At 33.3% G+C, this 20,362-nt stretch overlaps 1 protein-coding gene across 1 annotated transcript in view; it reads right to left on the reverse strand.

The window, feature by feature from the left end:
- Positions 1 to 20,362, reverse strand: part of LOC124355164 (ubiquitin-like modifier-activating enzyme 5) — a 32,876-nt gene that overhangs the window by 5,012 nt on the left and 7,502 nt on the right. Inside the window, exons 2-7 of the mRNA XM_046806160.1 lie at positions 18,762 to 18,897; positions 12,591 to 12,787; positions 8,597 to 8,783; positions 6,701 to 6,828; positions 4,174 to 4,388; positions 102 to 290 (exon numbers count right to left, since the gene is read on the reverse strand). Of these exons, the coding sequence (XP_046662116.1) occupies positions 103 to 290; positions 4,174 to 4,388; positions 6,701 to 6,828; positions 8,597 to 8,783; positions 12,591 to 12,787; positions 18,762 to 18,897 (1,051 nt within the window). The 3' untranslated portion in view covers position 102. The remainder of the gene's footprint in view (positions 1 to 101; positions 291 to 4,173; positions 4,389 to 6,700; positions 6,829 to 8,596; positions 8,784 to 12,590; positions 12,788 to 18,761; positions 18,898 to 20,362) is intronic.

Here is a 20,362-nt window from a genome sequence, read left to right on the forward strand (position 1 = left end):
TAAAAAACAAACATTAAATTATTAAATTCTGTTATTTTAGTGGCCAGGAGACACTCTGAACACAAAAAAACAAAATGAAAGCAAAAGTACTTCTAACTCACACTAAATGTTCTTCATCTGTGCCATAAGCTCGTCCAGACTAGCCTGCGTGTCTTCTACAGTATTGAGAGGATCAGCTGTAGAGCTCTGCGGCACAACGTACGCTGCTCTTACTCCCGCCACCAGTTCTATACCTGCAGCTGTGTCTTCCTGTAGTTGCTCTGCAGGTGTCTCGTCCACTAGGCTAATACCTGTAACATTATTTCTTAAGTACGAAAGTTTCCAACAGATCTAATTCAATGGTATGTACTGAAGGCTTTGCTAGGCTTGGAATTGAATACTTGCCTCTTCCAATTTCAACTATGTGTCCCTGAAAATTGGCTCGATTTGTTTATATCCTTACATTAACCCTAGAGCTGGTATGAAACGAATTTTTGTCGCCAAATGCCCGTCCGATTTGGCAACAACGAATATTCGTCGCCAAAGTAGACATGTACAGTTATTGAAATTTTAGGCAATTAAGGTCATATAAATGATTTTTATTTGATATATTCTGGAAGAGCAATAACTATAGTACCGATTTACTGTTCTTACTTTGATTATTGTCTTCTTTGTTTACTGTAAAACATCGTTTTTTTGGACAGCTGACGTGAACGTAGTACGGGTCAACCACATTGTTGTGAAACTGTAAACAAGTGCCGGGTTTTGTGTTAGAGGTTACGAATCCGATAGTATTTGGTGTTGTTATTATTGTTTTTTTTTTAGCTTTCTTAGGTTATAGTTTTAGTTGTTCAGTATGGGTGAAAACTTTAGAGACCGATCAAATGATCTTAGAGAGCTTGCAGGGTGGGATCTAGTGATGCTGAGTGAAAAATGAAATTTTGTATATTTTGTACATATGTAAATAAGGTAAGATTAAAATTTATTATTTTATTTTATTTTTGTCTTAACTGTCATACTTATATAAGTATAAATGCAGTCAAGAGATTATGTTTACCCACGAACAATAATATTTATTTAGAAATGTACGCATTTTTTTAAATAAGTAAATATGGGTGCTTTTTCATACAAAGCCCTATAACACATACGTTTTGAGGTAAAAGTTACAATAATTATATATTTTTGGAATCAGGACAAAATTTCGAATAAGTTATACATTTACGGTTTTGATGTAAAGCTTATTGCTAAGCAGTTACACAACGGAATATTTATAAAAAAAATTTCCAAAAAACATTTTTCTTACATTTTGTAAAAAAAATAAAATATGTTTCCATGGAAACAATAAGATATTGTAATTATAATGCTCTCCATATAGTTGTGAATACATTGACATATCATAGTTTATATTTGGACTAACAGTTATGAAACGTGATACATTATAAGAAACGTCTGCGAGGCTGTTAAAATAGAGCCGCCAGTACAGAGTGACACCATTGCCAGTTCTAGGGTTAATAAAAAATAAACTTAACAATAAAACCTTTTAAATGCAATATTGAACTTGTTTTCAATGTTCTTGATGCCCTTAGCAATATGAAATCACAATTAGAGTAGTTTTCATTACGTTTTAACCTTTTGGGGTCCATAGGTGAACTCAGTCCCACATTGCTACCTTGGCCGTTCCAGTCCAAGGTCGGACTCAGTCTGACATCTGTTGCATCGTGAATATCTAACTAAAAAAGTCATTCAGCCTCATATTTGTTTGAGGTAACGTCTCTGTAAGTCTTTTGAAAGGGCTTTAAATAACCAGACATAAGTTATCTTCCTTTACAGTTTCACTTTTGGCATTATTACAATGCGTAGTTGAAAACCTGCATAGTGTTATTTTCAACTAACCTACAACTGGTAGTGTCTGCTGCTGTTTCGTCAAATATTTGTTTTGAATTTGTTTCTTAGGACTAGATGCAGATGTATTATGATTATTTAGTTGTCAACAAGAAACAAGTAAGTGATTGTGATTTAGATAACACAGAGACTGAACAACAATCTTCAGCACCAGGTAGGGTTAGGCCTAGGCCTATGCCCATGCAAACTTAAGACTCCATCTACTCGTATTTTGACAAGTATCATACTACAAAAAACTAAAAAATATAGGCCTAAGCATATCTGTTGGTTGATGTGTGTATTTTGTAAATAGATCCAGACAGTAAATTTTCTTTTTGTTCATTTCTAATTTGATTTACAGTTCAACAAGCCATTGTTATAGTAACAACTACTTTATTTTTTTTTTACTCTCATACTGATGTAATATTCAGTTTTGAAGTGAAAAGGAACCTAAGTCAGAAGTCAGAATATTCTTTATTACAATTTCTTTAAGAAATGCAATGGTGTCAAAACAATACTGTATACAAACATGAGTATTTACATAAAATTGTAATACAATATAATATGTATACTTAAGTCCAGGTTGTTTGATAAAATTCGTCCATTGAGTAGATTGGATTGTCCAACAAGAAATTCTTCAGTCTGTTCTTTAGGTTCCCTGTCTGAAGTCTTGTGGTAGGTGGTTGAGGATCTTTATACCGGCATATATTGGTTGCTTTGCAAAAAGAGAAGTTCGATGAGCTGGGAGATTGAAGCGGTTTGCATGTCTTGTATTATAGTTGTGAAGGTTGGTTCTTTGGGCTGGTTTTTTGTTTGATGCATGTTTGATTGTTTGATGCTAAGTAATTTATGTAGGCTTAACTATGTTACAAGTAACTACTTCTACAGTTTCCTATGTAATTAATACTACATACTTTCATAAGCTAACACGTGGGTATTTTACTGAATGAAATACGGTGTACATATAATAGTACAATATTTTTTTTTTAAATTTTTAACTGATATATTTCCTAATCCATGAATTTAATTATGTAGGTATTTAGAACATGACTAATACTTGTGATGAATAATTCCTTACAGTTGTGAATCAGAAGAAAATAAAGTAGGTGAAAACCTGAACACAAATTTATATTTACTTTAAAAATGAAAAAATAATGAATACACATTTTTTGCATTAATTAACTTTTTACAACAATAGTAAGAGGTTCTTCCTTGAAAAAACAAGAGTTTATTGAAATTTATTAGTTTATTTACATATTGCATTTTGAAATATAGACATATTCACTTGAAATTAATTGGACCTGGTGGGGAATAAATGGACCCCAAAAGATTAACATAGCAATAGTTGGAAGTCAGGGGACAGATTTGATGTGTAGTAAAATGTTCAAACCAGATATTAGTCTGGACTGACTAATAAGATCTAGGCCTCTGTGACTATTTCCATTTCCAAACCTAAAGAAATAGTTGGACGATAGGAGATTTGGGTCGAATGAAGAAGTCATTACTTAAACAAACACCTATTATGAGAGCCTTGAGGAAACCTATTATTTCGAGGGAATACAAAATTAGAACAAATTAGACTAAACGTATTGAACTAAAAGATCATATTGAAAAATAAAATGTTTATTTGCCGAAAAAAAAAAAAAAAATTGTTTGATTCAAAAAGTCACTGACTTAACAAACCACCCTCGTACCTACCAGAAAAAAGTTATTATTGGCAGCCCACCTTAAATACTTTAGTCATATAAACTTAATATAATCACGATCTCAGAGAGCTAGTATTGATCATTTTTACTTTATTGGTAACAATACTGAAAACTCAGTGCAAAATAACAAATGAGACATACTGAATTATCTTTAAATGTGAGATGTGTAAATTGTGTGTATTTGTAAACCTACATGGAAAGGGATAAAAAGAGAAGAGATGGCAAACTATAACTTTTATTCCAGTTTTCTTCTTTTGTGTCTAATTATTAACTTCTAAATAACTTCTTGTAATGTACTAAACTAAATGTAAATCCTATCATAATGAGCTTCAACTGATCCTAACAATAAAAATCTTATTCTTATTTAGTGGAATACTTTTTACATCCACTATTGCAGTGTTTTGTACTATCCCAGACAACTTTCCTTCAATCTGCAGAAATTGGTTCTCAATTACATAACTTAGTTAGTTTAACTTAACTATTTGTATTCACTACAATAAGTAATGGCAAGTGTTACTGCATTCAATATATTAAAAGTACTCTATTTATTAAGAACCTATTGTTTAATCCATACATAACACAGGCCTTAGCCACAGTTAGGACCCACCCCATTCATTGTCCTCATGTACAACAGCTGTTTCCACATCTCCACTAGCCTTGGAGGGTGAAGGTTGGACGGAGGGGGGAGGGCGTGCGGCCTGCTGAGAGCGACAGAACCTGTCATCACATGATGAGTTTGGCTTGAGTTTCATTTGGGGGAAGAAATCATTAAGTGCGTTGTATCCTAGGTACCAAGAGACCTCGCCAAAATTCAGAAGTTTTCTGAAACATAAAGGTTTTTGCTTAAGAACTTAAATAAATTTTACTGTTATTAAATTTAGGAGCTAATAATTTTTTGCATGGAGCAAGTGCAGTAAACAAATATGAATTGCTCCTAACAGCACTAATTAAATATGAATGGTTTTGTGTTTATTGTGTTTACACATGCGTTTAACCAGTCAGTCAAGGAGAATGTTACACCATTTAACAAATTGAAACATGGCCTAGACGTTGGCCACTTGCATTTACGTAATCAAGGCTTTTGTGATTACTAAATTCTCAAAACTCCAAAGTTTCTCAATTAAAACCATCTATAAACTGTATAAATGTATCAATACATTTCTTTCTCAAGGTGTATTGCAGCCAGACACACACACCATACAGAAAACAATTTACATCCCCCACCAAACAAAACAAAATTTTGCCATTGTGATAGGCTTCAATGACGCTCAGCTAAATTCCATGCTTGGACATAAACCATCACAGAACTCATTCTTGGCTTTTTAAAATCGATGTTTCATGGAAAATTTAAGTCTGCAGATGATCTATATCGAAGATATTTTGCCACAATATACATTAACATTTTTATTTGTTGAGTTAGATTTTATAGCAGTTAAATAATAAAAATTATTGTGACATAGAGAGAGTACTACAAGAGAAATAAGATCTTGCCACCGATTTTAAACATTGGCTTCCACTCTATTGTTTTTATTGCATGAATAATCTTAAGATTTATTATGTCACATATTGAAATCTCATGGTGAAAAAATATTTGCTAACGTTCATCCAAATTCCATTTAGTGACATGCACCACCATCGAATGTGTTGCTAATATATAAATACAATTTCAAGCCTATATGTCAGTTAGTTTTCGAGATATCTTGTGGACAGAGAGACAGTCACACAGAAATGAAATTTTTGCAGATACATTAGTAACAGGCTTCACTAACGCTCATCCAATAAGTAAACTAGTGGAGCTGTTGTTAAAAATTTAGCAATATTGTATGAATGACTACTGATATAAATTCAAGTGTTACATTGGAGTTTTATTTACTACACAAGAACATTGCTATGGATCACTCCATCAGAAACCATCCAGTGGTTCAGCTTAAACTTATTTTTAAAGAAATTAACTTGTTCATATGCAGTTCCAATATAAAAACTTGTAACTAAATTCTGTTTGAAAAAATGTGTAAAACATGTTTTTCAAGATAGCTAACATTCAATTTCTTCTAAACTGTTTTTTGTAGAAAGTAATATACGAGGGCTGTTCGGAAAGTTGATTACGTTTTGCGCTGTGGCCGCCAGGGGCGGGACTAGTCCATGTTAAATTGTTTACTTACAATCAATATTATCTTTAATGAATATATCCTTAATTTGTCATAGTTAATCGTAGAATTGTTTATTGGAATAGTAATTGTTATAATACTGTATTCACCGAGGTACATTTAAATTCACTGGTATGAATTATTTATTTTGTAGGAAGTTATTTGTTATTATGTTTTTTTATAGTAATCTTTAGAATTGTCTGATCTATTTGAGATAAAATTGACACTTGTTTTTTTAAAGGTTCATTCCATGGTAGTTTATTTTTAATGGATTCAATTAATGGTTATATATCAAACATGATTTATTATTATTTTCTAAAGTGGACCTTAGAATTGTCTGATCATGTAGAGAAAAATAAATCATTTATTTAAAGATATTGTTATAACTTTTTTTTGCAATAATGACTATTTTATTTACAACAGGGATGATTACAAAGAGTCAGAATAACAAAGCCAGGTTGTTAGACCCTAGGCTGTCTCAACCCATTCTTTGTTTTAGTCAATAAAGACTTGCACTCCAGACTATTGTTGAGTAGAGATCTTATCAGCACTTACAGAATCTGATCAAAGCACTTCAAATTGACACTGACAGTGATCGAGAGTTTTGTTTGCTTAGTGTATTAAAGCGAATGTTTCAGTTCATATTAAAGAGAAGATTTATTCCAAATTTCTAAGAACAAATCATCTGAACACGCAATCATGTTCACATTATTTATTGGAAATTGTGCCACTAATACGTCCAGTTAGAAACTTTACAACAACTAGAATTCTCAAGCGTGAGAACTTTCGAGTGCATTTATCTGGAGTACTGCATAAAATTGGACAAAGATTATCTAAGTATCTACGAAGAGTGACTGTCTACGTTTTTGACTGATAATATTTATCAAGTGTTGGAAGTTATAATAAAGATCTCTAATACAGTTACAATTGAGACCGCATGTAATATAAACAAAAACTAAAGTTTATAAAGAAACTGCAGAGTCTTACTTGAGGGTATTCTGTACTAGAAACCCTGCTACTACGCCCATAGTAGTTGGTAGACTGGCAGCGCACACACCATCCTTCTTCAACGTCCTCTCATCGATATTGGAGGCGACAATGAGAGGAGGTGCACACTATAAAAATAATAAACTCACATAAATTATATTAAAATTTCTAATTAAATTTGGATGATTACAGAGAATAATGTTAGGCAGGAAAACATGACCATATATTGCCTGTCATTCTGTATCTCTTATCAAACCACCATTAGTGTTATGTGGCTGACAATACTGTAGAAATCGTTGATGGTATGATTTCTAGGTGATCACATAAAGAGAAGCTGGAGAGAACAATTACTTTGATTAACTAAATAAACTAATTTTTCATTAAATCTATATGTGAGATACATTCACTAACCATGTAATTTTTTATAATAACCATGAAAAAAGTATGGAATACAATATTAAAAACACAACTAAAAACTTGCAGTTAGTTAAAACGTGCATGTCTAACTCTGTAAATTACACAGATTAATTGTGCCTAACAATACATTTAACACAACATATCAACTTCTTTAATAGATCTCATTAAGTACGAGGTAGGAGAATACCAAACCATGTGTCACAAAATAGGCTTCGTTGAGGTTGCTTGCAAAATTTTGAATCTATAACTCATTTAATTCTTAGAATATCCTACGGACAGATTGTTAGACATGCGGACTATCATTTTTACATCCTTAAGAGAAACTGTGTCAGCCTCCTTAGCCATAGGCTTCAACAACTCTCAGCCAAATTCCGTGGTTAGACATGCACCATCATGGAACTCATTCTTGTCTATGTAAAAGTTATTAGTATTTCATTCAGTTATACAGTTATTTCATGCAAAATTTATGGACGAAATCTTTCTCAATCTTGCCACATGACACACACAGACATTTTTGTTTATTAAGTTAGGTTTCATAGCAGTGTTTAAATAATAAAAGTTTCAGTGACCTACGGTGGGTACTACGAGTGCTCTGAAATCAAATTTGTCACCAGTTTATAAAGTTGACTTTCCACTCTATTTTTTTTTTTATTATTGATCATAAGATCAATGTAAAAATGTTCGCTTATACTAACCAAATCCCATAGAGTGTATGCTCCTGCAAGTCAAAAACGTGTAAACACGAAAGTAGCGCTGATGGTACTAGACTGGCCGGATTGCTCAGTAGTTGAAGGGTTTATCAAATATGGTGATAATAATTGCATCATGTGCTAAATGGTAACGCTACCATTTATCTTACATTAGTCTACCTCCTGACTGGCCAGATGTTTAGATGAGTCACTGGTAATTGGAACCACTGGATTTGCTAAACTTTGGAGTTGTGAGGCTTAGCTGGTCTGGAAAGAATGTATGTCATTTTTATACTTGTTGTGTATGTACCAGTTAATGAGTAATTCTGGTTCCTTCTTGTACATATAGTTGTGAAGGAGTATTGTTGCATAATTAGGCATGAAAGTTCAGATATTCTGTGGGTAAGTAGTATTTCATACCAGTTTTTAGGTAGACCACGGAACGGCAAATATGGTATGTTTAAAAACTATTAATGCTTGTTGGATAAAAAGGCTATGAATAATGTTTTTATACTTTACTAAATTTTGTAATATATTTTACGTGTGAGTCATTCATTCAAAAATGATAAAATACATTTGGTTGGTTTGGCTAGTTTTTAATCAAACTTAAGGTCTAATTTTGTAGATCCAGTACCCAGGTCTGGTTTCTCTAAGGTATTGTATGAGTGGAATCTATTGTCCATACTTGGAGAGTTATTGTACATATGTTAGACAGGTCTACAAGCTAACAATAAAATAATTTATAGCCCGTTTTCACAAGACATATCAAATCAAGATTCAAATAACTTACAGCAAAACAGGCAGACTCGCCTGGCACGATGAGCTGAATATGGCCAGATACAGCATTCTCTGAAACTCCGGACTCAAACCATGTCTGGCCAAGCTCGTTACATGCCGTGTTGATGGCCATGCGTGCCTCAAAGTTGTCCACACAACTGAGCACTAGATCCACGGGACCGCCTGTCAGACTGCCATGGCTGTACAGATGAATAGTTGAAATGATATTAGCTCTAATATAGTTCATAAAAGTTTCCTTTCAGCGCTAAATTTATAATATATTTTATCAATGTTTATAATGGTTTATTAATGGAAAATTGATCACACAAAGTTTCACTTTCAAACTATACACATATTACCTGTCTAATGGTCTGACTGTACCATGCACATCAAGTTTGAGAAAGTGGAATGTAATGGTCATAAAATTAGAATGTAATTTGTGAAGTTATATCTACTAATGCAAGAAGTTCCCAGTTGCAACATACTCGTTACAAAATCACACATCTTCAGCTTATCTTCCTCACTGCTTTAATTTCTATTTGAGGCCAATTTTATTGTTACTAAAAAGCTTCAGACTCCATGATAAACACTCATGTGATGTCTGGTAGTCTTCATTACAGATTCTTCCTCAGAAGGATCTATAATCAAGGCTGGTAGGAGGTTGCAAATCCCACCAACTCCTTTCTTCACCATCCCAATGCCACAATGTCATCGGCACTGAGATACAACAGAAGATATATGTTCTTTACTTTATTAGAACACTGAGAATTCAAGTCAAAAGTAACTAATTGTTAAAGTGCGTATTATTACTCATCAAGACCTCAAGGGGATTGTCTCTGGTTTGTTTATACCTTCCTGTTGAACCTAACTGGGTAACACCAATGTGTCACTTAAATCTGGGGAACGGCTGATATGTGAGAGCTGAATGTATCTTAAAATACTTCTCATTTCAGATAAAAAAGTGTTACCTTACTCTGTAAACTTAATGTATAACAATCGCCAAGGATCTGCAGGCTTAATGCTTTGGGAGAAGATAAAGACGAGATGCTACGTTTTGAGTTGGGATGAGAGCGCAGGTAAAATCCTGCCTTACCACATCACTTGATATCAAAATCTTTCACTTTGTGCTAAACAGAAATGAGTCCTTGTCAAGTTCATTTATACGCTTACAAGGCCTTTTCTCAATATGCACATAGAGACACTCTCCTTTCTTAAAAATAATAAAATTAAATTGCACAGTCAATTAACGCAAATTCTAAATTTCATATAGAAAAGTTAAAATACAATTTAATAAATTTGCCAACTGAACTTATAAGCATAGATTAAAAGAATTAGGTAATAACATTTACAGTTTAAAATTGTTTCAGTCATTATTTTTGGAATGATTAGATCACACATTATTCTGATTACTATTTAATTGACTTGGCTTAATAGAAGGTTTATGGGATTAATTATCAATATCTTGAGTCATTGTGTGCTTCATGATGACACCATTATTAAGAGAACTTGAATTAAGAAGACAGTATTTGAAGTGCTCAAGTGATTTTAAAATGTGAAAAAACATTAATGAATGGATTGATTGACTCTGTTTTTCAACGGAATCTTAAAACTGAGTTTTAAAAATATTTTTATGAATTTTTAACTACAAGGTGTTCCAAAATTTATGTGTCTGCAGTTTGATTCTCAAGGGTTGAGTTTTTGGGGAAACTGTTTTTCTCTATTCTAGGATAATTTGCTCTATCCCAAATATTGAAATATCTGGAAAACCCTGGAGATATGGATCATATTTTAACTATGTCTCCTTCAATTTTTTACAGCCAAATTGAATTAGGAATGCTGATATATTATTGTGATGATTAAGTTGATTAGCCAATTTTGTTCTTAGATGAAAAAACAGCCTTTACATTGTATGCTGCAGCAAATGAACAAAGTATAGGAAACAATTTTTATTATATACATATGAAAGCCACACTTAAATACTACTTTTTAACATAGTCGCCATTCAAATTTAGCAGCATAGAAGAGATTCTATGAAAAACTGTTGGTTGGACTCTTCTTTGATGTCAGGAAAACAAGAGTGAATCTGTTTCATCCAGAGATGAAAGTCACCTGGATTTCACTAAAATAGCTGCAAACTATCATTAGAGCACCTTACAAATTATTTTGGAACTATTACACATTTTAAAGTAATCAACTCGATTGGTCTAAATTAATGTTTAACATAGGGCAATAATTCAATACAGCTGAAAATTCTTATTTCCATTTTATATATACAGGGTGACTGCCGGGAACCGGACGAATTTGCAACAGCTGTTACATTGTTGTTACACGTTCTAGGGAGATTGAGGTTATGTCATTGTTTTGAGTGAGCTTTACCATTTTAGTCACGATGGATCAGTGGTCAGTTCAGCATCGTGTTTTTGCATATGACACATTTATTAAAAATGGCGAATCCGTTATCAAAACACAGCGTATCTTCCGACGCCACTTTAATATTGCGCGAAATGACACGGTTCCAAGCCGGAATACATTGCTAAGATGGGTGCACAAGTTCAGAACAACAGGAACAGTATCAAAGAAAAAGCCACCCGGTCCAGCAAGAACAGTGAGAACACCAGACAACATCGCTAGAGTGAGAACTGCTTTGATGAGGAGCCCGGGTCGCTCTGCACGAAGACACGCACAAGAGCTACGCATGAAGCGCGATTCTGTCAGAATAATTTTAAAATCAGATTTGAAATTTCATCCCTATAAAATACAGGTGGTACAGCAACTGAAAGAGAGGGACTATGGACAAAGAGAAGATTTCGCAGTACGTATGCAGGTGTTGTTTACTGATAATCCTGATGTAATGATGTTAATGAGCGACGAAGCTCACTTCCACTTAAACGGTTCAGTGAACAAACAAAACTTACGATATTGGGCTCCTGAAAATCCATGTAACTTTCATGAAAAACCACTCCACTCTCCAAAAGTAACGGTTTGGTGTGCTGTAGGCCACTTTGGGATAATTGGTCCGTATTTTTTTGAGGAAAATGGAGTCACAGTGACAGTGAATTCTGCACGCTATGTTCACATGTTGGAAACATATCTCAAGCTACAACTTCGGAGGCGAGGAATAAACGTGAAAAATGTTTACTTCCAACAAGATGGGGCTACAGCGCATACTGCCGCTGCATCGATGCGAGTTGTGAAGAAGATGTTCCCCGGCAAGTTGATTTCACGTTTTGGTGACGTGCCGTGGCCGCCGAGGTCACCAGATTTGTCGCCCTGTGACTATTTCTTATGGGGGTATTTGAAAGCTCGTGTCTATGTTCACAAACCACGAACATTATTGCAGCTAAAAGATGCAATCACCGAAGAGGTGAATTTGATTGGACAAGACATGTTGATGAGAGTGCGTAATGATTTTCTCCAGAGGTTGGAAACCTGTATCCAGGTTAACGGCCATCACATGCATGATATCATCTTTAAGAAATAAACCCAAACTAGGATAAAAGGTTCCATAAAACATATGTTTTTTGAAATGGTATGTTTTCACCGATATATATTCCACAATTAAATAATTTTACTATATAAAATAAGGTTGTACTATTCATTTAAAATACGTCCGGTTCCCGGCAGTCACCCTGTATATATAAACTTGAGATGCCCCAATAATGCCATATCATTTACCTTGTACAAACTGTATTAACCTTCCTCGTACAGACATTAACTTATTTTACTATTATGTCTCTGAATCATTAAACCTTTGTTTTTGCGGAAAAACTTTTTAATATTAATATAAAATTTTAGGACTGTGTTTTCTTATTTCTTATAGTAATTAATACAATTACTTCATTCACTATTTCAAAATTTACTACTGGATTATTACGAAAACTTTATTTATAGGTTTTTTTAATATTATTATGCTTTATGATGTATGAATTATTTGTGGTTTTGAGTTATGGCCATCTTGACCTAGAGATGAACATACTATTCCGACCCTATATGACTGACTGATTCACCTGATCCTCTCCATGAAGTGAGTGAAGTTGTCGACTGTGGTGATATTGTAGTTGTGCGTCTCAATGGTAACGTCAGGGTTGATAAAGGTCAGAGTGTTTGCCGCAGCCTCCACCTTAGACAGTCCTGACTGGTGCGGTTGGAAGAACAACCTGTTCATATTGGCCAACTCTACCTTGTCATAGTCAAACAACAGCAGCTGAAACAATTGTTTGTTTTCTAATACTTGTTAAAATGTGGCTTTACCTCATAAGAAGATTAATAAGGCTGGGACAAATATCTACCTAACAATGACAACAGTCATACTTTCTTGTGCTGTAGCAAATAAGTTACAGAAGAATCTACCCTTCTCACCATAGTTATGTTATGTGTAGAAAATTGGGTTGTTCCATCACGCTTTGGGAAAATTACTCTATGTTTTGCAGTCTAGGTGTCTCTAATGTCAAAATGATGCAAAGAGTTCATTTTGTGCTTCTTCGTTACTGGCATTTTTATCTTTTTAGATGAACATGACTCCAGATTCCAGGAGTTACATCAGTGACAGAATCAGATTTCAGACGCTGCACTAAGAGGAAGGTGACCTGGAGCTAAACTCAACATTCACATAATGGTAAAAGTTGTTTATCCTTTAAGGTCAACAGCTGGCTAGATAAAAAAAAATAATGGTCCACAACAAATCCTCTCCCATCCGATCGCTTAGGTTCTTGTTTTTTCTGCACAGTGGACTCCTTAATTACCTTATCACTGCCACTTAAGCTATTATTGTAATCTTTAGTGACACTTTTAAAACAACAGTCAGCTAATAATCAGATTTAAAAAGAAAACTTCAATATTTTTACATGTATCATTTACATTCGCAAATGAGTTCATCCTCTTAATAACAATATGTTTTAGAAAGTGTAAATATTGAAAGTCTGACAATATTGCGTCAAACATGCTGATTAACGTAATTGAGACAAACAACTTTCAAGATTCTTCAGGACAGAACAATTGATTCCATCACTCATTATTAGAGGAAACCATGACCGTACAATGCCTACTTGTCTGTTATCTTAACGAGTAGCAGATTGTGTGAGAGCCAAAGTTAAACCTTGTTCACATTCCTGTATTCTTCATTTTACAGAGAAGCAACAAAATAAGTATTCTAAGAATCTTATGTCAAAGTGTTTGGGTTAAGAATGAACCTTAACACGCAGGTACAAGAGTTTATTTCTGCGATGCTCACCTTATTGTTAGGTTGTCTCTCAGCCTCAAAATATAATCCATTTTGATATTTTTTTTGTATTGTTTGGTACCTTACTTAAATAAATATTTGGATATTCTTCAATAATATTAATTAAATATTTTATAAATACTATCCTAACATCATAAAAGTCACAGTTTTATTTAGCTACGTTGCAGTGTACACCATTAGCAAATTGCTGTGTCTCTGTGAACTTTTGCTATTGACGTGAGAATATTTTACTTTCTTGAAAACAACAAAACATGTTGACAATAAGATGCGCAATACAACATTTTTCTGAACTATACAATATTGACTAGCATTGAATTTTATAAGAAATTTCTATGTACATGAGTAAATTGCTAATGGTCAAAATGTGGCGGAATGTGCCTTTGTAAATTGCTCACAGCCGAGGTAGTGTTTGAGTTTAAGAAAGAACTCCACGCCTCTACAGACAGTCAGAAACTAATCTGGTTATAGGTCACATGGAGGGATAGTTGACTGACCATTACCAAGACACCTAGCCTTATTTGAAGAAAAATAAACAAATCAGAACTGCACAGTTAATAATAAAAGTTAATCTGGATAACAATAAAACATTTATTGGATCCTTACATTATAAAATCAAATGAAATAATTTTTAAATAGATTTTAGAGTTCATATATGGTATAATTATTGCTTATGTATTTATTTCAAATTATTAAATCAGATGTTAATGAAAGTATGTTGTTTTTATTGGATACAAAACCAAGAAATTTATAGTGAAAGGATATGCTAAATTTTACTTCATGCACTTTTTTGTAGTTTCAATCATAGCTCATTGATACCAAAACTAATTATTGAGTTAAGCTCCAATTTGCCATCCGCTTGGTGCAGCATCAGAAATCTGACAAGGGTACAGACTGATAACTGGAATTTGGAGTCCACATCTGTCTGAAGAGATCCATAAAAAGTCAGCGACGAAGGCGTTCAAAACATACTCTTTACATCATTTTGACATCGGAGACATCTAGACTACAAAGGAGCTCAGTCTGGTTACCCAGCAGCTATCCAGTGTAGTCTAGATGAAGAGATATTCACATTATCTCATGAGGTGAACAATTGAAATGGAGATTAACTGAATATTCCCAATGAATCAACCTATCCCACCATAACTACCCTATGTGTAAAACTAATTCCTCTTAATTTACCTATTACCTATTCCTATGATTATCAATTACTCTTCATTGCCTATAGACATTGCTCAATAATTTTTTTCAATTGTTTTCAAATGTAGTCAATACTATCTCCTCACAATATAAATATAAGAGAACAGACATAATCTCGCCCCTGTTTTTTATCAAGAAACATTTAAACTAGACCTATACCAAATAAATTTCATTTACAAGAATTAAAAAATATTTTACACAGAATACAATACACAGATTCTGTATGTAAGAATTTAAAATGTTAAACACATGTACATCTAAATAATGTTATTAAATTCTTATAACTTTACAAATATAAATCCAATCTTGTATACAGTTATTTTATTAATATTTTCATTTTTACTATAACAGTGTATGTGTACATTAAGAGGAAACACTAGTCAGCTACTGGTTGTGCATCTGAGGCTCTGCTTTAAAGATGAATGTTACGTTTAAAACTGTGTTATAAATTAGAACTCGTCCCAATCCATAAATATTTCACTTCAGAAACATCGACTAGTGTCACAAACCTAATGAATTGTTGTATATATATTGTCTTGATCAAGACAATAAGACAAACGCAAATTTGAGACAGTAAATACATAAGACTTAGAAGCCAATTTGGCTTAAAGTAGTCACTCTTTCAGTGAAATAGACTACTCAGTTCTACATATGTACATATATTTTCTTTATTGAGACAAAAAGGCAAACTAAATTATTCCACTGAAAATATCATAGACTGGAATTAGATTACTGGGCTGGAAATAAAAGTGTTTTTACTGATTTGGGTTAGTGAGACCTATGTTTATATTGTGTTGATCGGGACAACAGAGCAAACTGAACTTTAACGGTAATACAATTCATTTGAACCAAAAATGCTCCTATATGCACAAAACCTGAGTCAGTCCCTTAACCTCTGATCATTTTAACCATAAATACCAGAATAATACTTACCTGATGTATGCTTATTTGTGTTGAAAAAATGTCATAGGAAAAATATTACATCACAAATGTACCCAAGCAGGCTAAGGACTTTGATTTAAAAATTAGCGTGCAAGGCCGTGGTTAACAGCTAGTTTTGAATATAAATGATAAACCATCATTATTAAAACATATTGTTAACAAATCATTAAGCATTGAGACACTGAAATCGAAGTGTCTGAATTGAAACATTATGAATTTAAGACAAGTTGCTATTTTTATAACACAGCGTTAAACATTATCCCAGAGTTAAAAGCGGAGGCTTTGATGCGTAGCTGACAGCTGACTAACGTGTCCTATTGGCAATAACTGTTGATAACTTTTATAAATTTATTTTGCCACACACTACAGTGCTGCCCATGGTCCTGTGTGCATAGGAGAAGTAGTGAAGAAATGGTGAAGTGTGCAAGAGATATAGTGAATATCCTTCACCATGCTTCCCCTACATCAATTGTGTACAGTATGTTCAAAATCTAACTTCCATCTGACTTTGATTATACAAAAACACAAACAATACAAAAATCCTAAAAACTTGTGTTTTAGATGAAAGCAAATGCATATGATTTTGTTTTACACAAGACGTTGATTTTATAAAATGACTGTACTATGTGGTTTGGAAGGGGAAAGTGATTAATGCGCATTTGCAAGCCAAGTGCTGAGCACCATGACCCCCTTTGTAAATAGATGTATGTTTATGTGAATATTTGTTTAGAAATCCATGTTGTTTATATGTATACAGTTACATTTACTAGAACATCAAAACAATAAATAAATGCCTAACGTTTAAAACAAATCAGGTAAAAATTTAAACTTATGACAGAATGAGACATTCATAATTAATTGTACAATTAGTCATTGAGGAAACTATAAATTACGTAAATATGTTATCTTTGCACATGTTACACAATCACTTGCAAGTTCACTAACACCATATTTCAATTGAATGACGTAATGCTGTTTAAGGAAATCAGTAAGTAGTTCAGAAAACATTGCTGTAGGATCTGGTGTAAATTCTTATCTTATCTGTGATACAGTGTATTTTTTAACTAACCAGTCACTGAATATCACGTGACTGTTGAGGATTAGGAAAGTTATGTGCTATAGAATGAATGAAACAAGACACCTATTTGTCTTCATTTTCAAGTGTGTTTCTTTATCTGAGAATAACTCAATCCATCATTTCTGACTCATTGTTTTCTTTAAGTGGTTATTGTAAAAAATTTGTTGTTGAGTGTACGCACTTTCAATATTACATAAAAACTGCACAAAGAAAACTTAGGTGATACACAAACAACCAAAGATATAATTTAACATACTGTGGTGCAAAATTGAGATCAAAATTTTTAATAGAGCTTAAATTACAGATTTACAAGTTAGTTTTCAAAACTAATGTGAAGAAATCATAGAATTATTTACTTAGCTTAAAACCGAAACTATTTTTAACAAATTAAATATTAAGGTTTGATAACACACAGTGTTATTAGGAGGTTTAGCATAACATGAAAGCATATTTCCAAAGTAGGACTTCTTATACCTATCTGGATTGGTAGGTACTAACTGAGGTAGTTGAGAAATATTATTGTAGAAAATGTAATCTGATCTGTGTAATAAAAACTCAAACATGATTGTGTAAGTGAATATTTTAAATGTTTGGAAATACAGACCATAATTTTTAGTGGTTTCCCTAACATTTTCCTTTAGCGAACAATTATTGTAGCTATAAAGTAACTCAGTTCAAGTCAGTTGAGTTTTAGCCATGTCGGTTTTATCAGAGATCTTCCTAAGATCTTGGCTCGACAGCCTCCACACTGTTTTGATGATTGCTGTGGTGAAAATGTTGTAAATATTATCTTATCAGCAATACGGACGAGATAGGGTCAGCTTCATATTGCTAAAATCTTTTTATAATGGCTAACATCTTTATACACAAGATAGTACAAGGTAGGAGTATGTAACAGCACGTGCCGCATAACAGGCTTCACCAGGGTTGCATGCAAAATTAAAGGTATATAGCTCATTTCATTCTCGAGATGTGCTGCGGTGATAGGCTTCAAAGAGCTTAGCTGTACGAGAAATCTACTCAACAGCCTGGCTCAGGCCCTACCACAAAGTATTCTGTACCCATTTTGGTTCAACACCTTAAACACTCAGTAACAATGTCACAGAGAACACTTCTTGAAACTTGAGGGAATTTTTCTGGTAATAAAGAAACAAGAAGTTTGTTCATTTTCAACCTGTAGGTTAGTGTTTTAATTTTAAACACCCTTGCACCATAGGACACCAATATCACCTCACAACTTTTGTGCCTGATACTGGCCTTGTCATACTACACACACTTAGTGATAAACATTTGCAGAATTTAAAAGGCAACATAAATTAATCATAGTAATGTTTGTTTTTAACTTGTTTGTTCACTTTTTGCTCCAAATTTTCAGTGATAACTGGAAGTCACCCGCTCTATCCCTGTCATGAAAATCATAAATTTTGGTCGTACGGTTTACAAATTTTATTGTTAATGTCAATTGTTATCACACTTTCAGTATTAAGATAATAAGTAACAGAACATATTTTACAGTCAGTGGCTTCTCAATCAGTGAAAGCATCTTAAACGTGGATAAACAAGGTAGATTGTTGTCATAATTGGCATCTGTGACTTGCCAACAGATATAAAGATTGCTCATGAGCAGGACACCGACTGCAACACATTTCAAAACAGTTACTTAAAAATATGTTCTATACAATTAGTTGGAAACAAATTATTAATTTAGTGATTGGAATTTACCTTGCCAATCCCACAACGAGTGAGCATCTCTGCAGTAACACTGCCGACTCCGCCAACTCCAACCACTGCCACTGTAAACTCCCGGATTCTCTCGTAGTTATCCACAATTCCCATGCGTTTCAGAGCCATCAACCGACTGAAAATCCATTAAACAACTAAGTAATATTGTAATAATATGTAGTAGCATTTAGGCAGCTTCAAACGTACCTATGAGATTAAACAATAAATGTTCTTAAAATTACCTAATTTATTGGAAACTATGAAACAATATTTTATATAGCTTCTTCTCATGTAATATTTTTTTAAATATAGAATGAGTAAATTTTGAACAGTAAAATCGACCTTCTGAGTTTAGGAAATCGTCATTTTACTTTATTCACTTTAACACCTTTTCTGCTGATCTGTACGGAGTGGTAAACACACTTATGTACATACAGGGTGTAAATTAAGTCGTGATATGCCTGGATATATTTCAAACAGATTGAGATATTGACAAACTTCACAATATTTATTAAAATACTTTTTTGCATTTTTTTATGATAAAAATCCCCCCTCCCTCTTTTCTAAAGGGAGTATGGGGTGTTACCTTTAAATTGTAAAACCCCTATCTTGTGACATATCTTGACTGCAACCTGACATTTGAATTGCATATCAATAAAATAAAAAAAAACTAAGTTCGTGTTTGTTTGCACTGAGAAAATTGGCTTCTTTCGCTAATTCACAACTACTACTAACTTTGTACTATGGCTGCTTTTATTCTCATCTTGTTTACGCAGTTCCCATTTGGGGAAGGAACTGCAGAACCAATTTCATTTTTAAATTGCAGAAGCAAGCTTTGCGGATTATTTTTGGGCTAAGTAGGCATCAATCTTGTAGAAATGTATTTAAAAACAACAACATTCTTACTTTCCCAAGCATATTTATTTATGAATCTTTAGTTTTTTTTAAAAAGAATGAATACTTTATGACACTAGCTAACACCAATTCAGATTATTCACTTAGAACCCGGCTTAACATTCCAGTTCCACAACATTCTACTTCTTTTTTTCAAAAACACGTAACTTACAACTGCATTAAACTTTTCAACTCACTTCCAGATGCTTTAAAGGTGGATTGTTCTTTAACCTTGTTCAAAAATAACTTAAAACAGTTCCTCATCGACGGTTCCTTTTACAGTGTCCAGGATTTTTTGCATAAATTGTAAATAGTAGACTAAATATAGTTTTGTTTTTTTTCTTTGATGTATACTTAGCATAACATGTAACACTGTATAAGTTAGTTAAGCTAGCCCTGTGTGTATACTTTAATGACGTTGCTAATGCATGAAAATGTTATTTTGAGCAATAAAGGATTTTGATTGATTTTTTTGATTGATTGATTGATATCATTTTAAAGATCTATTCAATTGAAACACAATGGCACAAACAAAACAACGCTACGACGATCCTAGTAAAAGTTATGGGCAAATAACCCATCACATTGTAATGCCACCTAGAAAAAGACATCAAAACCAAACCATGCAAGAACCAAAGAACCTGCACATCAGAACCATTAGTACTATGTAAAGGGATAAACTGGGCACCTCAAGGTCTTACTAAAAG

This window comes from Homalodisca vitripennis, chromosome 2, assembly GCF_021130785.1.
Source record: "Homalodisca vitripennis isolate AUS2020 chromosome 2, UT_GWSS_2.1, whole genome shotgun sequence".
NCBI lineage: Eukaryota > Metazoa > Arthropoda > Insecta > Hemiptera > Cicadellidae > Homalodisca > Homalodisca vitripennis.